General features: G+C 34.9%; 3 protein-coding genes across 4 annotated transcripts; 1 reads left to right on the plus strand and 2 right to left on the minus strand.

Annotated features, from left to right (window-relative positions):
* The first annotated feature begins 632 nt into the window (after window positions 1–632).
* Window positions 633–4,766, plus strand: LOC142620934 (protein AGENET DOMAIN (AGD)-CONTAINING P1-like). Its single transcript, XM_075794249.1, has 3 exons — window positions 633–1,184; window positions 3,299–3,751; window positions 4,430–4,766. The coding sequence occupies exons 1-3, from the start codon at window positions 738–740 to the stop codon at window positions 4,442–4,444; spliced, it is 915 nt and encodes a 304-aa protein (XP_075650364.1). The 5' UTR covers window positions 633–737; the 3' UTR covers window positions 4,445–4,766.
* Window positions 4,767–6,270: 1,504 nt separating this feature from the next.
* LOC142619656 (large ribosomal subunit protein eL13z) lies at window positions 6,271–8,787 on the minus strand. Its single transcript, XM_075792861.1, has 5 exons — window positions 8,666–8,787; window positions 7,762–7,877; window positions 7,467–7,600; window positions 6,784–6,942; window positions 6,271–6,703 (listed from the first exon to the last, which is right to left on the minus strand). The coding sequence occupies exons 2-5, from the start codon at window positions 7,868–7,870 to the stop codon at window positions 6,482–6,484; spliced, it is 624 nt and encodes a 207-aa protein (XP_075648976.1). The 5' UTR covers window positions 7,871–7,877; window positions 8,666–8,787; the 3' UTR covers window positions 6,271–6,481.
* A 4,056-nt stretch (window positions 8,788–12,843) lies between these two features.
* Window positions 12,844–21,386, minus strand: LOC142621212 (pentatricopeptide repeat-containing protein At3g18110, chloroplastic). 2 transcript variants are annotated; one of them, XM_075794529.1, is made up of 4 exons: window positions 17,649–21,386; window positions 17,335–17,535; window positions 17,119–17,209; window positions 12,844–13,555 (listed from the first exon to the last, which is right to left on the minus strand). In XM_075794529.1, the coding sequence occupies exons 1-4, from the start codon at window positions 21,305–21,307 to the stop codon at window positions 13,019–13,021; spliced, it is 4,488 nt and encodes a 1,495-aa protein (XP_075650644.1). In that variant the 5' UTR covers window positions 21,308–21,386; the 3' UTR covers window positions 12,844–13,018. The 2 variants fall into 2 exon arrangements, 1 of the variants encoding a protein (XP_075650644.1); XR_012841725.1 differs by having other exon boundaries at window positions 13,521–13,555; window positions 17,119–17,204.
* Between the last annotated feature and the right edge of the window lie 727 nt (window positions 21,387–22,113).

The following is a 22,113-nucleotide window of genomic DNA, read 5'->3' on the forward strand; positions in this document are numbered from 1 at the left end:
AGTAATGGGTAAGATAAAACTTATATTTAATAAGTTTAGAAAAAAGGACTTCATTTTGGGACATCTCAAAATGGAATAGAGAGCCAACAAATTGAGACAGAAGGAATATAATTTATCTCTCATATTTAACCTTTACAAAGAGAGATGATATGAACAAAGACTATTACTCAAAATGGAACCTATTTTAATTTGTTCTCTCTTATTTTTTATGAACAAAAAAAAGGGATCGCAAGTATGATCACTGCTCTCACACCACTTTATCCACCATATTGCGTTATAACAGGCGATCATTTGAGCACTAACAGAGTTTGTCATTACTTGAACTCATAACTTCTTATAAATATCTTGATACAACAAATATATAGATAAAAGTAATTCTTAAGTACTCTCAGAGTACAAAGAATAGTACTTCTTCTTTTCACATTTATAATGAGTTTTACTCGTTAAATTTACGGTGAAATCACTCTTTCTAACAGAAATGAGTATCATTTCTCAAGGATAAAAACATAAGATAATTGAACACAATCCCTCTCACACGGCAGCAGCAGCAGCCCACCATTTAGATTTGGGTATTTGCGTCCAATCAAAAGATATGTAAAACCCGACTCCCGTTACAATATAGTATTATATATACCTGCTCTCTCTCGTCATTCATCTCCAGTCCACTTCTTCCAAACCCAAACCCTAAAATACAATACACCTAGAGAGAGCAAGACAGAAAACCCTAAAGAGCCTCAATGCCTCGCAAAAAGCAGCACGGTGATACAACAGCTCAATCATACTTCACCATAGGTGACGAGGTTGAGGTCACAAGTATCGACCACAACCTACGAGGCACGCTTTTCCCAGCAAAAATCATAGGCAGGGATTGGAACGCAGACAAGTTTGTGGTTGAATACAAACACTTAGAAGCCAACGATGAACCTTTGAGAGAAGAGGTTGATTTGGTGCTCTTAAGGCCCCTTCCTCCACCGCCTTCCGAACCCGGTTATCGTTTCGAGTTTGGAGACGAAGTGGATGCTTTTTTCAGTGGAGGGTGGTGGGAAGGAGTGATCACTGAAGTTGATGATGAAGGGTCATTGTTCTGGGTTTACTTTAGGTTTGCGAAGCAACAGTTTCAGTTTCTACCCTCAGAGCTTAGGGTTCACCAGGAGTGGGATAAGGGAGCTTGGCTTCCACCTAGGGTAACAGTTTCTTCTTTCTTTGTTTTTATGTTAATGGGTTTTCTTTCTCTTTTGTTATTTTTTGGTTTTTCTTCACCTTGTTCCTCAGTTGGCTTCTTTCTATATTCAGAAGGTATGCATTGTAAATGTTTGATGAAAAAACTGACAGAAACTTGTACCGAACTTAGGGAAATACATGTAGTATTTGTTGGAATGGAATTATGATAGACATTTTCTTTTTAAAAATAATTCAATTGTTACAGTAAGTGGCGAGGGAAAATCTCTCATAAGAGAGACCAAAAAGTGTCATTGAGTTTCAAGAATCTTAGTCTCATCTTGGATTTCATGACATACATTTAGTTATTAGAAAGAACACGATAATTAAAGCACTCATTGTTTGGCATTGATGAATTAAAATTTTATAAATATATATCTCTTTAAAACCTAAACAGTCATACACCTGATCTACAAGAATTTATACATGCATAATCAAATCTCTTAAGAGTTGGGAAACACATTGCATTTTTGACTTTGGTATCCACTGTCACCCAGGGGCATCAATCATGTATTACAATTAAATTTTAGGCTAAATCCTGCTCCTTTTTCGTGGTATTCATGGCATTCTTTTGATTTTTTAACCAGTCTTATAGCAGAAACTGGCATCTGTTTTTGAAAATGGCTAGTACACGAAAAAAAAAAAGTTTTCTTTATAGTTCTGTGGGCATTAATTTTTCATATTCATAAAATATTATTTATCAAATTTTTGTCTTCCTTTAGTGGAAGAATAACGTATTCACAATTATTTTTGGACAAATGAAAGTCAAATATGCCTACTTAGGATGCTACTAAATGGAAAATTTGTCTAGGTTGAGCCCAATAATCATCATTAAGATTGTACATCTCTACCTATCAAAGTCATTGGTACCTGAAAACTTTTATTTATAATCCATTCTGGGAAGAGTACTACTACTATGCTCCTTTCAGAAATATCTTAGTCAGGTCTAGGGACAAAGGTGATTTTTGTCAATTAACATAAATTTGGAAATTTTTACTTTTTCATGTAAAGTGGTGAGAAGATAAGGAGAGCAAGCAAAATAAATAATAATGGAATGTGTTAAAAATGCAAAAATAACTTTGAAACTTGTCTTCAAGATGGAATGTCTCTTTAGAAACTTTTTCTCTTTGCAAGAATGCTATAATTTTGTTCGATGTTTAATTCTCTTTCAGGAAATGCTGCATCTTGGAGTCCTTGTTTCTTCTTTCTCTTGTACTAGATAGTCTAAACCTGTGAATTGCTTTATCATTTGAAACCCTTTTTGATGCTTTCACTTGGTTGAGAAAGATGGTCTTTAAAATAAGTTCTTGAAGATCTTATATTCAGCTTGATTAAGGGCTTGCAATGGAGAGTTGTCCTTATGAGATACAGAAAATTAATTAAAGAACAATTTTCCAGTCACAGTAAATTGGGTTTTAATCCCCATTATTATATTATATCATTATCTTCTTAACTCAACCCTTGTTCTTTTTCCTTTTTTTCGTTCTCTTTTCTTCTAGGTGCTATATATCATTCAGAAATTAAATTCTCATGTAAAATTTCTTGATTATGTTAAATCTAGGATTTGAGTTGAAATAATTAAACAAATTGCAAGAAGAACCAGCTGGTGGTTTACTCAATTATTAAACCATGCAAAATTAAAATGATAATACACTTTCTTGCTTATGTGCAAGTATTCCTTCTCTCTTTTACTTCTAGTCTTGTAGCTTTCCTTATGTTAAAGCATTGACACAAGTTTACTTATAAATAAAAATTAATTATTTATTTATTTATTTTTCCTTAAACTTATTGTAGGCATGGACTTTTGATTCTAATGTACAAATGTGCCAAGTAAAATAAGGTCACAAACATTAATGAAATAAGTAACACTTTATAAGCTGTATCATGGAAAGAATATAGATGTAGATAACTGTAAAAATTTGTATATTGGATGCAGAGTCTGTACAATCTATTCATACTAAATGTTTTGTAATAGTCATAGCAGATTCATGCTTTTGTATACCGCTTTATGTTCTTGTTTTGTTTGTTCATCTTTCTTGTTTGGTTTACAAGATCAATCTTCCTAAAACTTTGGATGCAGGAAGTGTCAATGAGGATGGAACCAAGTTCAAGCAAATCAAGTATGAAGAATCTTAGCAAAGGAACGCAAATTGAGGTATGCAGTGATGAAGCTGGGTTTGAAGGTGCTTGGTTTTCTGCAAAAGTTATCAATGCTATCGGACAGGACAAATACCTTGTTGAGTACAAGAGCCTGAGAACTGAGGATAACAAACAGTTTTTGAGAGAAGAGGTTGATATAAAGCACATGAGGCCTCGTCCTCCTGATGCTGTTGTGGTTGATAGTTTCAATCTGAATGAAGAAGTTGATGCTTATTACAATGATGGGTGGTGGGAGGGTGTGATTTCAAAGATCCTTAAGGGCTCAAAATACAAAATTTACTTCAAGAGAACAAAAGATGATGGGGAGTTTCGTCACTCTGACTTAAGACCACATCAAGATTGGATAGATGGAACTTGGGTCATGGCTTCTCAGGTATGAATACCTTGTTTAAAAATTTACCAATGAATTTTATTTCTTTTACTTTTGTTGTAATGTTATAGGAGTTGTTTGAGGGGGCGTAGATCACTTGGTCTGTCAGTAGTAAGCGTCTTACATTCCCTTTTAAGTCACGAGGCTGGTCAAAACTTATTTTAGATAATGTGTTTGAATTGAATTGAGAACAGTTGTGAAAAGTCTGTAAAATTCTTCTGAAAATTTTGGTTTCTGAAAAAATTTTAACCAGTTTTTGATTTACTGATATATAAAGGACACAGTAATAGACAATTAATTTAATGGTTATGCATACCGTGTTCAATTCAGACAAGTTTTTTGTTGGTTGATAAAAGAAGAATCTGCCTGGAAGTCATGAAGTTCAAGTGCATGGTCACAACTGTTTAAACTTTAAAGATAAAAGCTTTTGAAAATCATTTATTTCATGGCAATATGAATTTTACAGACCTACCAATATGTTGATCAAAAGTAAATCCATATATGCACGAGGAAACAGAAGATTCTATAACATGGTATATTGAATTGTAAGCAACCGTTTACTTTGGAATTTCTGTTTATGACACTAATAACTATCACAACATCCCCTTTTTGATATTTAAATATTGCATACTTATTATTAAAGATCCTTCTTATGATTTACTAACTGGGAATCTTTTTCAGGCATTAAAGTTCTGATTCATCAAAGAGGGATGCTGACTATGTAATGTTGGTGGGACATCTGGTTCATGCATCTTCAGATTCATTGCTGCTCACATACCATTCTGAGGGGTTGTGTAATGTGATAGTAAATCACCACTGTTTCCTTGAGCAAGTTACCAAAATGTACATGGTTGTTTGGCTAACAATTATTAATGCGATGATTGCCTTATCCTGGCATTGACTTGTCTGTTAGATATTGGGGACTCTTACCAAAACCTCTATCTAATCTAGTAATACTTAAACTTAATCCTTCAGATCTGGCATTTACATATATATATTATAATGGTTCCTTTCAGTATATCACAAAATTGCAAACATTGGTTATTGGATTTACAGTTTACTGACTTGTGTGCAACCTGTGGCTCAAAAATGGTTTACTTGGCCATTTGTATTCATTTGTAGAGGCATGCGGTTTGTTATTATTCAGCAGTATGTTTATTATTCAACCATGTTTGTGAATATTTTGTGTTACAATGTCTGTGGTTCAAATCCCACTCGGCCCTCCCCCACTATTTCCCAATCAAAAAGCAAAAATGTTTGTGAATCTTTTGGCATCAAAGAAGTGAGGTACTTGGCTCTTAGAAAAGGTCGCTTCTCCTTTGTTGGAGAAAGCTTCAGTTTTGGACAACGTGGTATAGAATCAGCTTGCTAAACCAAAGATTCCCCTCTTGTATTGGATGAGTAGTAGTTACAACTTACAACCCATAAATCTAGTTGAAATTTATTATTCCCGAAACTAAGCAAGACCTGACGAATTGTGTCTGCTAATGGCAAAAGGAATTGTTAAATATTAACATTGACCTTGTTCATTTTGCTTATGCTTGCTTGATAGTTTTTAGACATTAAAATCTCTTAGAATTACACTAACAGAGCCACAGGCATAGGCATCATATAGAATCATTAATAATTTGCCAGTATTAGATCAATTAGTTGGAATTAACAAGCACATTCAAAAAAAATAATTGGAGTTCGCAAGGGCGATGGATGTGAAGATCTAAGTTATTTTTCTCATAATTTCTCTTGCTGTGCTACAAAATTAAATTTCTTTTTCACCCATAAATCAGGGATGCAAACGTTAAATAAGTTTTTGAGCTCATTGTCAAGCAAACTTTATCTGAGGTAACAATCCACATCACATATGCTCAAAAGATAATATTAACCAAATGGCCTTATCCTCTCTCCTTAAAAGATCAGGATATGGAAGCACCCTAAGAACAAGCATATAATTTGGGTTAGATCACAGTCACTGATATGTAGAATACAAGCAAACTTTGGATCAATGGATTGCAGGACATTGGAATTTCAGGATTTCCATTGAGATGTTTAGAGATTTCAATGGCAAGTGATCTCTGGGACAGGGCATGCTACCTAAGTAGCTCACTCAATTCAGCGAATGTGCTCATTCTGTGTCTAAGAATGCTGAGTTGCAGAGAGCAAGACCAGCAACACAAATTCACATATGAACATACCATCAACATTTTGAGACAGGAAAAGGCCACACTAGACAATAAGATAAGATGGGTTAGATGAATACTTGAAAATATTTTAACCTAAAGAAATTTTCAAAGAGACCAAGTTCATAGATCGTAGCGTTTACATCACTGGTAGCAATTTCAACAACTGACACTACACTATATTCTCGAGAAAAAAACTCAATTTGGCACGCTAAGGACCAAAATAGTCAGCCTCCATAGTTCAGCCCACTTCATACCAAAAAGCTCAAGAAATTGCCAAGTTACAACAATGTAAAAAAAGATCCATAGATTCTGCGAAAAAAATCTATAGGTCCATAGTTCTATATAGGGCAGCAGATAACCAAAATGTATTCATTCTAACAAAGGTACCAAAACCATTACTGAATAAAGGTCAACATATCCATGCAATCCACAAATTCATAAACTCAAAACAAAGCTAAGTTGTAGCCGAGTCCAGAAGATAAATGGCTCAAACCAAAATTGCAAAAGACGGTTCAACACTAAAAAATATTTAGACTGCCTGATGTTATTAAACCAACTACTTCTTTTCGTCCTTCTCAGCTTCTGCTGCTTTCTTCTGCCTGGCACCAACATGACGGACATTCATCCGCTCAAGACGGAGTTTGTCATAGGCCTTGAATGATTTCATCTCTTCAGTAACCTTCACAAGCTCCACGGATGGCTTCTCGCGTACAATGGGCAAGTATGGGCCTTGGACCTGGGTGGCAGATGCAAGTTCCTCAGGTGCAGAATCACCAGCCTGCAAGAAATGTGAGAAATCAGGGAACACAAGAAAGCATCCATTTGTACAATAAAAGCACTTCAGACATTAAAACAAACCTTAAATTTGCCGACACGCCTTGGGAAGACGACCAATTTGGCCTTAAATGTCTTCAGCCTCTGAACATTAGCCTGAAGACCCTCCAGGGAACGATTCCTTCTGCGATGATCAACTGCAATCCCAATGGACTGTGCATACTTCTTGGGAATACCTGCAGCCTGTTTATAGAAGAATAATAGGGGATTTAACTTGTTAAACCATAACACAGAAAGGGAGATGATACCAGCATAAACTACAGCAAAAAGAAGATAGAGCACATCTTATAGACGGGCAATATTTGCAAGCATGGGATTGCTAAAATATTGCTTATATAATATAAACAATGATACCACCCACTTCAATTTTTTTTTTTTGAAGTTTTACAAAATGATGTGTCAACTTTTAAATACATACCAGAAATGTAAGAAACTTTTTTATTGTTGTTGTTAATGTGGCACCAATTACACAAGTTTACATGTCAGTTTAGAAGCCTTTTGTATAGGCGGTACTATCAAGTAGGACAGAAGGAAGACAAGGAATCAGTCTTCTGCCCAATTCTGATTGAAAAACCACTTATCCTTCAAGAATATTTTTAAAATAACCATTTTCAAGAAATAATTATCTATATTCAGAACAAACACAGCAGTTACAAGTCATCATACTGGAAGCAAAAGTTTAACAGACGATAATAAAAACACCCCACCTTTAATTCTTCCAGAGAAAAGCCCCTTCCAGATCTCACTTTCATGTTATACTTCAGTGTCTGTCCATGAACAATAGGACGGAGTTTTCCAGTAGTAGGGCGGGGGAAGATTTTGACAGCCTTCTTCTGGCGAGCTGGTAATAATTTAACATATGAGTCAGTCAAATATCACTCAACAATATTATTTTGCACTAAATTGGAGGGTGGGCTATGTTTGCGTGTTTGAACAACCAAAGTGTAACAATTCAGGACCAAAATAAGGCAAATCCAGATGCAAGAAAAATAATATACCCACCAATTCTTCTTCTCTCCTTGCGAGCTGGTTGATTGAACCATGTCTTCACATAGTTCTGCCAGTGCTTTTTAAAATGCCCATTAGGGATAACATTGTTGTGCTTCACCATTTCTTACCTGTAAGTAAATTCAAAGAATGATATTACAAAAAATGGAGCAAGGAAAATCTTAGACACAATGCAATCCACAAAATGAATGCACCCAAAGGGAATATACATGGGTCCAAGGGGCACTACTTTTAAACTCGCACACAAACAAAGATCTCTTTCTATCGCTGCTTAATCTAAACATGCTTTTGACAGTCACTAAACTCTAATAAACCATGTTCTTGTTATTAACTACCTTTTTCTTTTTCTATACTCCTAAATTACAATAAAAAAGCAGACCCATTTTTCATCAAACAATAAACGATTTACTTCAATAAAAACAGGGTTATTAGCAAACAAAAATAAACAAACGGAAAAAGGCATGCTTTTGAATGAACATATACAACAAAAGCTTCATCTTCAACATAAAGTCCTTCGTTTCTTTCAATTCCCCCACAACCCCATCTTTTTTTTTCTCAGCAACCAAACAGGGTCTAATCGAAAAATACAGAACAAAATGAATAGCAAAGAATACATAACAGAGTAAACAAAAAGAGAATGGCTTTGAGAGAGCAATAAACCCCAGAGATCTAAAACAAACAAACAAACAAACAAACAAACGCAAACCCATGTGCAGTTGTACCCTAATATTTGCAGTAAAACAAAAGTACAGTATTCTACTAGTCCTTAAAATTTTCGTACCCATAGAAATTTTTTTTCTCAGCAACCAAACAGAGATAAGAGAAGGTAATCGAAATGCAATAATGGAACGAACCAAGGCAAGACAGTGGAAGAGAAAGAAGATATGAATTTACAGACCTGAGCAATGAAGAAGCTAATCTCTCTCTCTCTCTCTCTCTGTGTCTCTCTAGCTCGCTATAGCTTGGCCGCAAGGGAGGATTGTGTTAGGGTTTCTTAAGAGTTTTATATAAAGAGGAAATGGTTGTGAAAACCCTAAATAGGGTTTCGGCTGAGCTGGGCCGCTACTTGGGCCTTTTTTTGGGTTTTGTTAGACATCCATAATTGGATGGTAATCGATCAGATTCGAACCCAACGGTTCATGGGCCTGACATTGTGAGTAGTATTGTTTTCGAAGAGAGAGAGAGAGAGAAAGAAAAAGGAATATTATGCTAAAATGCAAATTTCATTCTTATCATTTTATTCTGTGAAGTTGAGTTCACATGTTTTTAATCACCATCAATCCATGCGCCTAAAAAAGTGTAGTGAATTATTAAAAAAAAAATTATTTTTTTAGATACTAAAAAGTTATTAAATTTTCTTTAATATAATTAAAACCTTAAATTTAAAGAAAAAAAAATCACACTCAAAAAATAAAACATGGTTTCCCATTTGAAGCTTGTTTTATGATTGAATGTTTTTATTTCTTTGTCTTGGATAGCATTCTGAAAACTTCACATGAATCATCTTCAGATATGATATTTTATGATAAGATGATCTCAATGATTTCAATTATATCCAATGGGCACATGCATCTTTCTTTTGCACTAAGTGTTCGTCTTTCTTGTGGTCTATGCATCCTTGACCATCGTGGCTGAGTATTATGAATCATGCTAATTGGTAGCCTACTCTATCAAATTTCTTCCTAGTCACATATCTTTATCATTTTCAATCCATGTTTCTCAAACCACGCCCTATTAGAACATGTATTAGATTTATCTCTTATCATGCACCTCTAGCACATTTTGACAATAATTTTTCAAACTATGCGTCTAATTAGTGGGCTTCACATATAGATCTATACTCGTCATTCATGTATCAGTAAAAAAAATAATGAAATTGGCTTTCTATTTCATTATCAAATATGTATGCCTTTTATTACTTTCATTAATATTACTTTTTGATTTGCTAAAATAAATGTGGTTGAAATTGTTAAAGATATTACTGTATTATGTAATGGCCTAGAGACTCAATTTAGTATAAAGCCCATATCTCTCTCTCTCTCTCTCTCTCTCTCTCTCTCTCTCTCTCTCTCTCTCTCTCTCTCTCTCTCTCTCTATATATATATATATATATATCCTATGTAAGGTTCATTGTAAGCATGAATTAAATATATAGAGAATGTGTAATTGTTAAGGGGTTATCCCATTGACATAGGTTATCACGCCAAACCACATAACTCTTTGTGTTCTCTCTTTACAAACTCTACAATATTTTCTCCTTTAATTTCATAGTGGTATCAGAATCACATTCATTTGGCCTTCAATTGCTCACCAAATTTGCTGCCTTTTCCACATCTCCATCATAAGACTTCAACAAGAAGGCAATGACACTACCGTGATCAACCATCTCAGTCCACTTCAAAGCTTCTTCCAAAACTCACTATGCCAACCAATTCTCATTTCATTAAGCACACCAACTTCTCAGGTCAAACAGATCTCCCTCGTTAATCTATTGTCACAGTCACTTGTCCCTGGTCTCGCCTTTTAAGTACAATAACTACAATTAAAACCTTAATTGTACCTCATGCAAAATTATATGGATTTTTTTTATACAAATTATTGATGTAGTGAGTAATTTTTGATAAGTAAAAAAGTAATGTTAGTGGCGGGCCATTTGAGAACTAATAAGAATTTACCACATTAATAGTTTACAGTTGTAGTATTACTTTTCTTTTCATTATGCATATGTGAGATTCACAATCAGAAAGAGTGGAGATTCTTAATTAATATCTTGATAGAGAATCTCAAATTAGACATTCAAATATAAAAATTACGTGGATTTGCCACTTAATTTAATATATGAAGAAAAATTAAGAAATATCAAAAAAGAAAATTAATAAATGAAATAGATTATAAAATGTTTGAAAATAAATATTATGTGTCTTTGGGTCTTAGGTGTAACATAGTTTCACTAATTTCAAATGATCATCTCTCATAAATTTCAAATCCAAATTGGATCAAATTGGTGACTGTCTCAAATCCTGTCTATTTATCACTGAAATAAGAGATTCAGCTATAAAAATTACATGAATTTAGCAATTAGTTTAATATACTGAAGAAAAATTAAGAAAAAAAAATTATCACTTGAATAAATAACTTATTCAACTATAATTTTTTAAATTATAGGTTTCACTCAAAATTTAAGGAAAATTACATTTTACTATCCTAAACTATACTCTAGGTTATACTTTGTACCCTAAACTTTCTGGATGCACATTTTACATCATAAACTATGACTCTCGTTATACTTTGCATCCTGATGTTAAGTTTGCCATTAACTTGAATAAAAATCTAAAGTTTAGGGTGCAAAATGTAATTAAGAGTATACTTTAGGTTGGTAAAATGTAATTTCTTTTTTGTTTTTAAGAGATTGAGAAGAGGACAATTGTGTCTTTTTACATGATGTCGTACTTTTCCATCTAAGTAAACGGCAAATTTAAAGTTGGGGTGCAATGTGAAACAAGTATCATAGTTTAAGGATGCAAAATATGCATTCAAAAAATTTAGGGTGCAAAGTATAATATGGGGTACAGTTTAGGGTAGTAAAGTGTAATTTTTCCAAAAATTCATTATGGTGCAAAGACATAAGCAAAATATCATCAACTCACCATCTTTGTGCAAATAATAAAACCATCATCTTTAAGCAGCTTCTAAACCATACTGTTTTTATTTACAAAGTACTATTATGAGAGCTAAATTAATGTTTTGGAAATAATAGGGCCAACAGTTTTGGTTTATATATACATACACAACATTATGTCCCTTGGGTTAAATTGAGGTACGATTTTTTGTATATATATCCTCGAAGGCTTATTATGTTCACCGAAACAAATTTTAACAGTGCCATCAGCATATTGTTGAATATTAGTAAGATTAAGTTCATCAAAAATAGGTTTAACAAGTGGAGTTTCTTGTTCCAAAGTCCATTCTTTGAAAAGAATAATATCTTGCCATTGAATTATTTTGGAGACTTGGATCTTAGCATCAGGGGTTGAACATTGAATTAACATGGTCTTACCTATATATATATATATAGAGAGGAAATGTTAACGGATGTCCTAAGGATATTAGTTTAGAAAAATATTTGTGGAAATATTTTATGGGAAAAGGGGGAAAAAAAACAATTAATTGTTTTGATAACTTCTTATATTCCCCATAAAATTGATATCAAAACTTTCATAAAATAGTTTATTAACAAATAACCTAAAGGGCCCTATAATTATAGATTCTAGGATCACATGATTGAATTTAATTGTATTTTCACAATTAAATTCAATCACATGGTTGCATTGATCAATATAGTATAGACCGTGTTATCTTTTCCCAAGGACAACTAAATTCAATTATAGGGTTTATTGGCCAATATAACCATATGGATGGATTTTATTAGAGAACCTAAGGTACAACACTTGAACAACTGCGCCTAAGTTTTGCTCTTCTACTATTGTGGTATAACCTCTGCATCTGGAAATTTATGTTGGTATATAGTCTTATAATTTTCAACCTCTATTGATTTTTCCATTTGAATTTTTTTTCCCCTTGTTTCAACTTTCCTTTTGTATAATAGCATCCAGTTTATTTGAGAAATGTTATTATCAGAGAAGGAAAACGTGGTCAGGCATTGTTGCAAGCAATGCCAAAAAGAGAGCAGGCATCTTGGGGAGAATGTAAAAACTTCAAATGTTACCATTGCAATTGGTAGCAAAAATTATATATTACTTTCTTTCTAATCACATTGTGTTATCGCCCTAGCAACTGCATGCGATGAAGACAGTAACAAGTGGGATGTGATCCATTAGAAGTTATTATATGTTATTAGGACTCTTTGAATAATTGTCCTTTGTTTTTGGTACTGTAAGAAAAAGCACTTGTTACTTAGGATAGGTGTTATCTTATCACAAGTTTTAGCTTATCTTTTTCTCTAATCTCATTGCTCGATTTGAATTCCAAGCATGTAAGGTCCTGTATAAGAACCACAGTTAATAATAGAAGGGATCATTATTACTGTGTAAAGAATGAATATGTATACAATAATAATAATTGGAAAACGCGTTACTGATTTTGATTTCTAAGAAGCACAATTAACATAGCCCACCATTAGCAAGCAAGACAACAAAATAGGTTGAACACAGATTAATCGATTTTTTGGGACTTCCCAGACCATAAACTATAGACATCATGACAGTGTATTTTAGATTAAACCAGGTATAAATCATCTTTCAACGTTTGACAGTATAGCTCTCCGAAAATATTTCCCATTTCTAAGCTTCTTGGTCTTCCCCTTTCTACTAAGTGCGAACTTGCTCTTCATTTTTTCCAGCTTTGCTTTCCCCCCTTCTATGTCAGCTCGAATAGCTTTATCTCTTCTGTCATCAGATAGCAAAGCTAATCTGGCAAACTTCTTGGGCCTCACTAGTCCAAGTCTCTCAGTTATGTCCTTGAATGCAGGAACAAGGCCACGTCTAATGAAGCATCCTTCAATGAGCTGCATGGAGTTTGATTCAGGGAGAGATGCGGCATCTTTCAACTCAAGGTCCAAACAAAATGGGGAGTCTTTTAACCACATCCTAAGGGAGTGTGCCTTAGCTACGAGGAGCCCGCTTCGTGTTTTACAAGGAAGAAAAGGGGACCCCATCTCCCAAAGGCAAGCCATCAATGTGCTATTGAGGGAAACCATGTTATACTCTGCCGTCCCTGTTATCAGAACAACTGATTTTGGAGACTCAGGACAACCCTGCAATGATGCATCCTGCCAAGTATAGAAAACTATATGTTAGGCACAAAAATGATTGTCAAAGTCCTCATGAAAGTTCAGTGATACTGGCAGTTCCTATGGCAGACCCCAGTAATTAGGATTAAAGTTCGTCCTCTCTCTGTGAATTACATGTTACATTTGCATCCTTCTCAGCTTTTTAAAAGAATGAAAATCACCAAGCACAAATATGAATTCAGATTTACATCATGTTTGTGTTTGTGTGCTCATATGAATGTGCAATTATGCAGGTATGCTTGAATGCATGCAGGTACCTAGATGAAGAGAGACTAGAATAAGGCAAGATTTTTTACATACATACCAACATTAGTTGAAATCTTATTTCCCAGAGGTGCAGAGACAATGTTTTATGCTTTTGGTGATCTAAAAATCGCCTGTCATGAAATTGCTTGTATAAGGCCAGGGTCCTAACTTTATTCTTTTTCTCCTTTTTTTTTTTGGGTGCTTAATGAAGATGCTACTTTAGTAGAACTATGGTTTTTTATTTTAATTTTGTTTTAAATTCAAAAAAAATGCAAGAATGAAGTATCTCCGGTATGGTTCTTTCTATATAAAAATCTTTATTTTTTGGGAAGGGGAACACGAGGGGAGGGGGTAGATGTGCAATTACTGGCTCATTCTTAGTCTTTCCATTTTGATTCCAATAAGCTTCCACATTGATATTCATCCCAAGTTGGTGAAAGAACAAGAGTTTTCTCCTATTTGTTGGCTAGTAAGTCCAGCAAAAGGTTCACATCTCACCATGTCAATATTAACTAGGAAATATAAAATTTGAAAAAGAGGATCATCAGAGGATCACATTCAGTTTGATTATATACTTTCAAATCATCTATTATAGATGCTTTTAATATACAATCCATTTTTTTTCCAAATTTCATAGATTTGACAAAAAAATCAAGATGATGTCTGACTTTTGGTAGACTTGATCTACTTTTCCATCCTGTCTCAAGCTTTAATAGCTAACTTGAAAGGTAGCTTAATTAGATCAAGGGCATTCAATGAAGGAAATCAAATGCATACCCAAGCTACTAAACATGTGAGTTTTATCATTCATACTTAGAAAACAAGTCAATATAACACCCAAAAAACTCCCAATTCACCAAAAAATCAAATAATAACAACAATTGCAGTTACTTGTTAGTAACAAGTTAGTAATAGACTAAATTTATTACTATTCAAGCACCAACAGTGACCAACCAGTCTTGTCTTTGACTCTGTATACTTGCATGATCGTTATAACCAAACCTCTTTTTCCCTAAAAAATACAGTAGATGGACAATATGAACACAAATTGAATAGCTGTCTAGAGTATTATGCATTATTATTATTATTTTTTAAAATTCTTTCTTCTGGAATTCAGCAACTTATTTACATCAACCCATAACTGGTTTCCTAGTATGCCCACATTCACTTTATAAACCCTAAACCAGACCTTTTCTTTTTCTTTTTTGAGAAGTTATAAACCTCATACCAAATCTTAGAATCTACAAACCCCGAGACCACAATCTTTATTGAACTTTTGCTGACTAATTAAGTGCTTGTACACAAGAACAACAACAAAAAGGACAAGAAATATGGGAATAGTCCCAAAAAGATTTCTTTACTGCATAAATGGCTGGTTGATTCCAAATATTGGCTTCTCAGTAAATTTAAGTAGGAACCAAGATACAGGATACCTCCACGGACCTTTCCACTCATAATCCAATTTACCACCTTGACTAACATATTTGACAAGAGTATTGAAAATAGTCAACCTTTAACACAAATGTTACGATGTTCTGAGAGAGAGAGAGAGAGAGAGAGAGAGACTTCAAACTGATGAGTTGCAAGGCTTTGAAGAAAGAAAATTTAGAGATGAGATCGTAGCTTTATAGTTTGGAGCAACACTCATAGATGATAAAATACAAAATCCATTTTAGGTGTATCATTGTGGTGTGCACAACAACCTTCTGAAGCAATAGTAAGAATGAGTGCTGCAGAAATGGTGGAAGGTTCAATAAACACACAGCCACAACCAGAAACATAGACAAAAGTAGTGACAGAAGAGCAGAAATGTAAAAAAACAAGCCTACTCCTGGCAGGTTCTCAGTTGTGCAAATAAGCCAATCCCCAGGAACCATGGGCGGCGCCATGTATAGTTCAGGGGTTCAAATGAACCCCCTGAGCTAGCAATTTTTTTTAATATATATAATATATATATATATATATTTTTTTTTTTTTTATTTGACCCTCCTAAATAAAAATTTGAACACTCAACTCTAAATTTTTTTAAAACCCACTTGAAACAAATTTAATTATGATCATCTTAACAATATTTTGATCTTTTTAAATACAAAAAAATGCCTAATAACAATCTAATTTTATCTAAAATCTGGGAGAAATAGTAAGCCCAACAACAAAGTAAATTTTTTTTCATCTAAAATTGTTTTAAAAAGCTCATTTAGATCTTAATAAATATGCAATAAACTAATGGAAAATTCATAGTTTACATTGTACTATCATTGTAATATTTACATTGTTTCTAAAAAAATGTGTACAATATTGTATAGTTTTTGCAAATGTGTATGGTATAATTATCTATAATATAAATCTTACATTGATAGTACAATTTAAACATATTATCTTCATAAACTAATAAATAAAAGTATTTTAAGAAATAATAATTAAAATTCACTTAACAACAACAATTAACATGTTCATTATATTAAGAGCAAATATGTCAAATGAACCTATAGTTTATTTTTTATTATATTACTAATACGTACTATAGACAAATTTGTAATAAGAAAGCCATTTAGACCGTAATATTCATATTTTACCAAAGAAGTATCTTCTTACTGACCTCCCTAGAAAAAAATCCTAGAGCCGCCACTGCCAGGAACCCCATATTAGTTAAATCATAACTACCTTGGCAAAATAATTACGAACTTGACAGCTTCCATAGTGACCAAGCATTTTATCAATTCTTTGACAATTCAGCATCTTCCCATAGCATGAACAATGACTTCAGTGAATCATGAGATGTTCATTGGAATAAAATCATGCTCACTGCTTCAAACACATTTAGGTTTCATGTATAGTACATGAACTAATGGCCCATCTAGGTCAAGAGGCCAGTATGTTCAATTGGGAGTTCTCAGATTTTAACTATTTGGATGACTCCAAAAAAAAAAAAATAGCATTCTATTTTAACAAATGAAATACTAAAGTTTTGAGATTGACTGATGTGACACCTATATATATATATAATTTTTTTTTTCAAAGAAAAATATTCCAACAAGTGCTACAGGTAGCAGACATGTGATGGACTGGCAGAAAAGAATATATGTGGCTGAACTGTTACCTGTTAACAATTCATAAGCTTGTCCCAATTTCATTGGGATTAAGACTTTAATTGACATGAGTTGATTTCAGTGACATGCTAATAGTAATAATGACTAACAGCATCCTTAGTAACAGCCATAGAGATTTATTCTAAACTTCGGACAACGGCAGCCTTAAGAGTGCTATTAATAGAAATGAAAAGGACGAGAACTTGCCTGCATATGGTCAAGCCATAAAGTAAGACCAACAAGAGCTGAACCAGCAGACAACTTTCTAAAATCAGCCTTCCAGTCCTTTTCAGCTACTCTGCATTTAATGGACTGTGAGTTATAAGCAGACTACTCAAGCTTTTCTTGGAAAAAACAGAGTTCTAACCTAGATAAACAAATAACACAAATTGATAGTTCAAAACTGCATTTCCTAGCACCTACCTGAACACGTCATGGTGATAGATGCTCCTCTTGATCGCCAGTTGGAAAACCCATGAAGCTGTAGCCCGGAGTTCAAATGCCCACAATAGGTTCACCAAAGCATTGACAAAATTAAAGGCTGCATTGTCTTCCACGGGTTCTAGTTTCTCTAGACAATGGTCTACCTCTGAAACAAGTGACTCAGATCTTTCTGTCAGAAGCCTACAACACAAGATTCTCTTAGAAACAAATTCACAGGAGAAGTTTAGAAGAAACTAAAAAGTCCATTGGCGGCACCTTATCTTCATTCTAAAATTTGAAAAACTAATAAATACCTGATGGGAAGATCAAACCCAGCATCCCGGAGTGCATTTAAGAGGATAAGCATCTCACTTGTTTGCTTGCACAAGCTTGCAGCCCTAATGAAGCATGTCCATACTCTATGGTCTGGCTCCAAACCACCTTCCTTCATCTCTATGAGCTTTTGTATTCCAGCATTATAATCACCATTCTTGAGATAAGCATCAATAACTGAACTGTATGGTAGTGTATCAAGATTTAAGCCAGTTCCTTTCAAATTGTTAAGCACTTTTTCAGCTTCCTGAGGCTGTCCAGAGCTGCCATAAGAAACCATAAGCAGATGCATTGTGGCAATGGTGGGTTCTATTCCTGCCTCTTTCATCATGCCCAATAGCTTTTCTGCCTTGGAATGGTTTCCAGTATTTCTAAACATTTTCATCATTATATGATAAAAGGAACGATCCAATTTAGATCCATTTGACCTTAACTCTTCAAAAAGTTCCTCAGCTTGTTCCAACAGCTTCTGCTTACCAAATGCTGCAATCAGGCTTTTGTATGTGTCTAACTTAGGTTCCAGGCTCAGCCTTCTCATGTTTTGCATCAGTGACAAACCTTCCTCTGGTCTATGGTCCCTACAGTACATTATAATCAAAGTATTGTAAGTATCCTCATCTGGATTAAGTCCAGCTTCTTGGATTCGCTGGTACACTTGGGCAGTCTTTTTGAAATCCTCAATTCCTGCATATAACTTAAGAATAGAATTCCATATTGAAAGATCAGGTTTAAATCCTGCCTCTTCCATTTCAGATACCATGGCTTCAACATCCCTCACTCGCTTTACCTTGCACAGCAAACCAATCATAATCCTGTAAAGATGCATGGTGGGAAAATAACCAGTAGCTTTCATTCCATGATATATTTTCATCACCTCAAAAACATCTCCAACTTGAGTGAATGCTTCAAGCATCAAAAGAATAGAACTTTTGCTTATCTTAAAACCAATATCTTGCAACTCCTGGATTACCACATAAAGCTCTTTCAATCTCCCATCGACAACTAAAGCTCGCAATAGACCATTTATGGAATCTACAGTTGGGGAAGGGCCATCTCTCATCATTGTATTAAAAATAGCCCTGGCTCGCTCATAGCAACCACTTGCAGCATAAGCTTGAATTAAAGCATTCCAAACCTTCCTATCCACTGTTGTACATTTTTGCCTAAGATTTCCCACCAAGCTTTCTGATTTCTGCCATAGCTTCAATTTCCCATAGGCCTCAACAACATCAACGTACATTGAGACATTTTCAAACAAAATACCTTTCATTTCAGCCTGATCAATTAAATGGTGGGCAGTCTCAGGGAAGCCCATTTTACAATATATGAGTACCATAATTTGGTAAAGATTTTCAGATGCTTCAACACCAAAGAATCTCATGTCAGAGAAAAGCTGAGAAGCTTCACCATAGAGCTCATTTTCTTCACACCCTTGAATCAGGGTTTCATACAAGATAGAACTTCCACTAAATGAACCAAATCCCCTAGTATTAGTATATTCCTTTAAGGCAGCATCCAATTGGTGAGCCTTGCTAAGTATGACAACCAATGCTTCAGTTAACAGTTGCTTTGAGCCAGGAGCATGTTCTCTCAAGAATTCAAGCAATTCACGTGCTTCTAAGTGCCTTCCGGACGAACTATATGAACTCAAGATAGATACCAAATTCTCACGTTCCAGTTCATAGCCTTTGCTAATGGCCAATCTCAACATTTTAGCAGCATGGTCATAGCATCCCCCCTTAACAAGAATGGAAGAAATAACTTGTGGATTCATACCACACAATTCTTCCATATCCCTCATCACTTTTTCAATACATTCCAAATTGTTTTCCCTCACAAATACTCGGAGCATGAACTCATAAAGGGCATGATCAGGTGTGAAGCCATCACACACCATTTTTCGATACAACACCATTGCCTTTTTTGTATCATTGAACCGCAGTAAGATATCCAACATAACTGAGTATGCTAGATGATCAGCCCTAATCCCAGACCTAAGCATGCAATCAAACGTCTCTTCAGCCTCTGCCCGCATCCCAACTTTTGCATACCCACAAATTAAAGCACTATAAGTCCGCAAAGTGGGTTTAACTCCTGCATCCAACATCTCTGACATCACATTTGCAGCCTCCATTATCTTACTCGCTTTCCCAAGTGAATCAATCAAAACAGTGTATGTAATCGCATCAGGATTTCGAACTGACAATTTCATGTCCTTGTAAAGCTGCAATGCTAAATCATGTCGGCCCTGCTTCCCATACATGTGGATTACAGTATTGTATGTCATCTCATCTTTACCAAACCCCATTTTTATCATTTCTTCCCAAACCTCCTTCACCTTCTCCACATTCCCTTCTCTTGCAAAAGCATATAACAAAGAATTATACGTCACCGCATCAGCCAAAAACCCTTTTGACTCCAAATCGTTAAATAGCTGCATAGCTTTGCTAGACAGTCCACATCTCCCATACACTGAAATCATAGCATTATAAGTCCATAAATCTGGCTGGCAACTATGTTCCTCCATATCATTGTAAACCTTCACAGCCTCCTCCAAATTTGATTCACGGGAACAAGCACTAATAAGAGTATTGTAAGTTATTATATCCGGCCTAAGTCCTGACCTCCTTACCTCATTCAAAAGATCAATAGCCAAGTTAGGCACCATAGCACCCGACTTCAAACGGGCATTAATCAAAGTGTTGAAACTCACAAGGTCTGGCTCGCACCCTCTTTCGCGCATTAAATCAAGCAGTTCTTGAACCTTATTGAACCTCCCATTCCTCGCATACACACCCATCATGGCATTGTACACTTGGACAGTATTACCAACCGCAGACTCTGTCCTGGAAAAAATCTCCACAGCCAAGGCTTCTTGGTTAGCCTTTCCAAGAATCGACAAGATGGTGGCAAGCATCCGTGCATTCGGGGAGAACCAATGTCGCAAATTCAACCACTCGTACACCTCCAATGCGCGTTGCCAGTTCGACCGGCCCACCCATTTCACCACAAAGCAAAAATCAGTGGGAGTCATCTGAACCTTCCGGTCATCCAACACATCAGCCACAAACTCCTCAGATTTCAATCCTAAAATCCTATCAGTCAAGAATTGCGCTCTCTCCCTCCAATCTTTAGCTCTCTTAAGGGCCAATTTAGTCATTTTCTTAAACTTAGTCTTGCTAGGCCTCCCCAACACTTGTTGGGTTTCATCATTCATATTCAAAGATTCTGATTCAACACCATCATTCCCATTCTGGGTTTTCTCTTTTGTCCCAGAATCCGAGGTTTTTACAGACAAACCAGCATCCTCGACAACATGGGTCAGAGGAGGAGATGGAAATGTGAATTGGGTCTGAGAAGATTGGTAAGTTTCAGTGAGTTTCAAGTGGGGCCATCTCACTGACGGAGAGGCTCTGCTATAGCTAAATTTCTGAGTGTTAATGTTACCATTACTCCTATTGTCATTATTAATAGTCACTGGGTCAGAGCCAGTGCTTGTAGTATCAGTAGTAGTAGAAGTAGCAGAATTTGAAGAACAAGAAACAAAGAAGGTTTTGCATTTGCATACCTTAGTAGATGGGTCTGGTGAGTGTAGTAATAAGGTTGATGAGGTAAAGGCCAGCGTTGGTGAGGAAACCATAGCCTCAGTCAGCTCAGTTGGTTTGGTTCAAGTTTGGGGGAGAGATATATATTGCTAACAGATATTTCGTTTTGGCTTGGCGCGGAGAGAGAGAGAGAGAGAGAGAGAGAGAACAGATGGTGGATTTCAATCAATCCAAACGGACCGTAAATTGGTGGATTTCAGGTCAAATTTTATAAGTGGGCCGTATTGGGCTCTGAACAGCTGCTCTTTTATTTTTAATAATTTTTTTATAAATATTTTTTTTTTTAAAATCAAGAATTCATTTGTATTCAACGAGTAATACTGTGACATGAAAAATGACAAAACTTGTGCTACAATTTGCTCACATAGTGAGTTTTAAGTAGTGGAGATATGTCCCTACATTGACCCACCATCACACATTTACCACTCACAACTAGCCACATTGGCGAGTTGTGATATGAGTTGTGTCATAAGTTGTGTCATTTTATGTGGCACTAATATTACTCATTTCAAATATAAAGGTGTCTGGCAAATTAAATAATGCGACGTAGGTTTTTAATTAACTCAGCTAATAAAATATTTTATCGTCAAATAAGAGATTTATAGTTAAAAATATTTAGTATTCTCAAAAGAAAATATAGTAGGTTAATCCCACGTTGGAAAATGAGTGTGAGTTAAAGAGGTTTGAAGTTTGTACTGTATATTTAAGAATTAGGCCCTTTTGAATATACACCACTGTAAGTTTCTTTAAAACCTTCTCTCCTCTCCTCGTGTGTGTGTTAAAAATATTTAGTATTCTCAAAAAAAAAAATTTGAATTTTGCTTCAACAAAAAATCTATTG

The sequence above is a fragment of the Castanea sativa genome, chromosome 12 (genome assembly GCF_040712315.1).
Source record: "Castanea sativa cultivar Marrone di Chiusa Pesio chromosome 12, ASM4071231v1".
NCBI lineage: Eukaryota > Viridiplantae > Streptophyta > Magnoliopsida > Fagales > Fagaceae > Castanea > Castanea sativa.

What these genes read in the sequence shown, in the direction of transcription:
- LOC142620934 (XM_075794249.1), top strand. Translation starts at nt 738, where the DNA reads ATGCCTCGCAAAAAGCAGCACGGTGATACAACAGCTCAATCATACTTC. An exon ending in GAGCTTGGCTTCCACCTAGG is followed by an intron (nt 1,185 to 3,298) that starts GTAACAGTTTCT and finishes CTTTGGATGCAG; the next exon opens with GAAGTGTCAATGAGGATGGA.
- LOC142619656 (XM_075792861.1), bottom strand. Translation starts at nt 7,870, where the DNA reads ATGGTGAAGCACAACAATGTTATCCCTAATGGGCATTTTAAAAAGCAC. An exon ending in TTTCTCTGGAAGAATTAAAG is followed by an intron (nt 6,943 to 7,466) that starts GTGGGGTGTTTT and finishes TTCTATAAACAG; the next exon opens with GCTGCAGGTATTCCCAAGAA. An exon ending in GGCGTGTCGGCAAATTTAAG is followed by an intron (nt 6,704 to 6,783) that starts GTTTGTTTTAAT and finishes CATTTCTTGCAG; the next exon opens with GCTGGTGATTCTGCACCTGA.
- LOC142621212 (XM_075794529.1), bottom strand. Translation starts at nt 21,307, where the DNA reads ATGGTTTCCTCACCAACGCTGGCCTTTACCTCATCAACCTTATTACTA. An exon ending in TATCACCATGACGTGTTCAG is followed by an intron (nt 17,210 to 17,334) that starts GTAGGTGCTAGG and finishes CATTAAATGCAG; the next exon opens with AGTAGCTGAAAAGGACTGGA. An exon ending in TATGGCTTGACCATATGCAG is followed by an intron (nt 13,556 to 17,118) that starts GCAAGTTCTCGT and finishes TATACTTGGCAG; the next exon opens with GATGCATCATTGCAGGGTTG.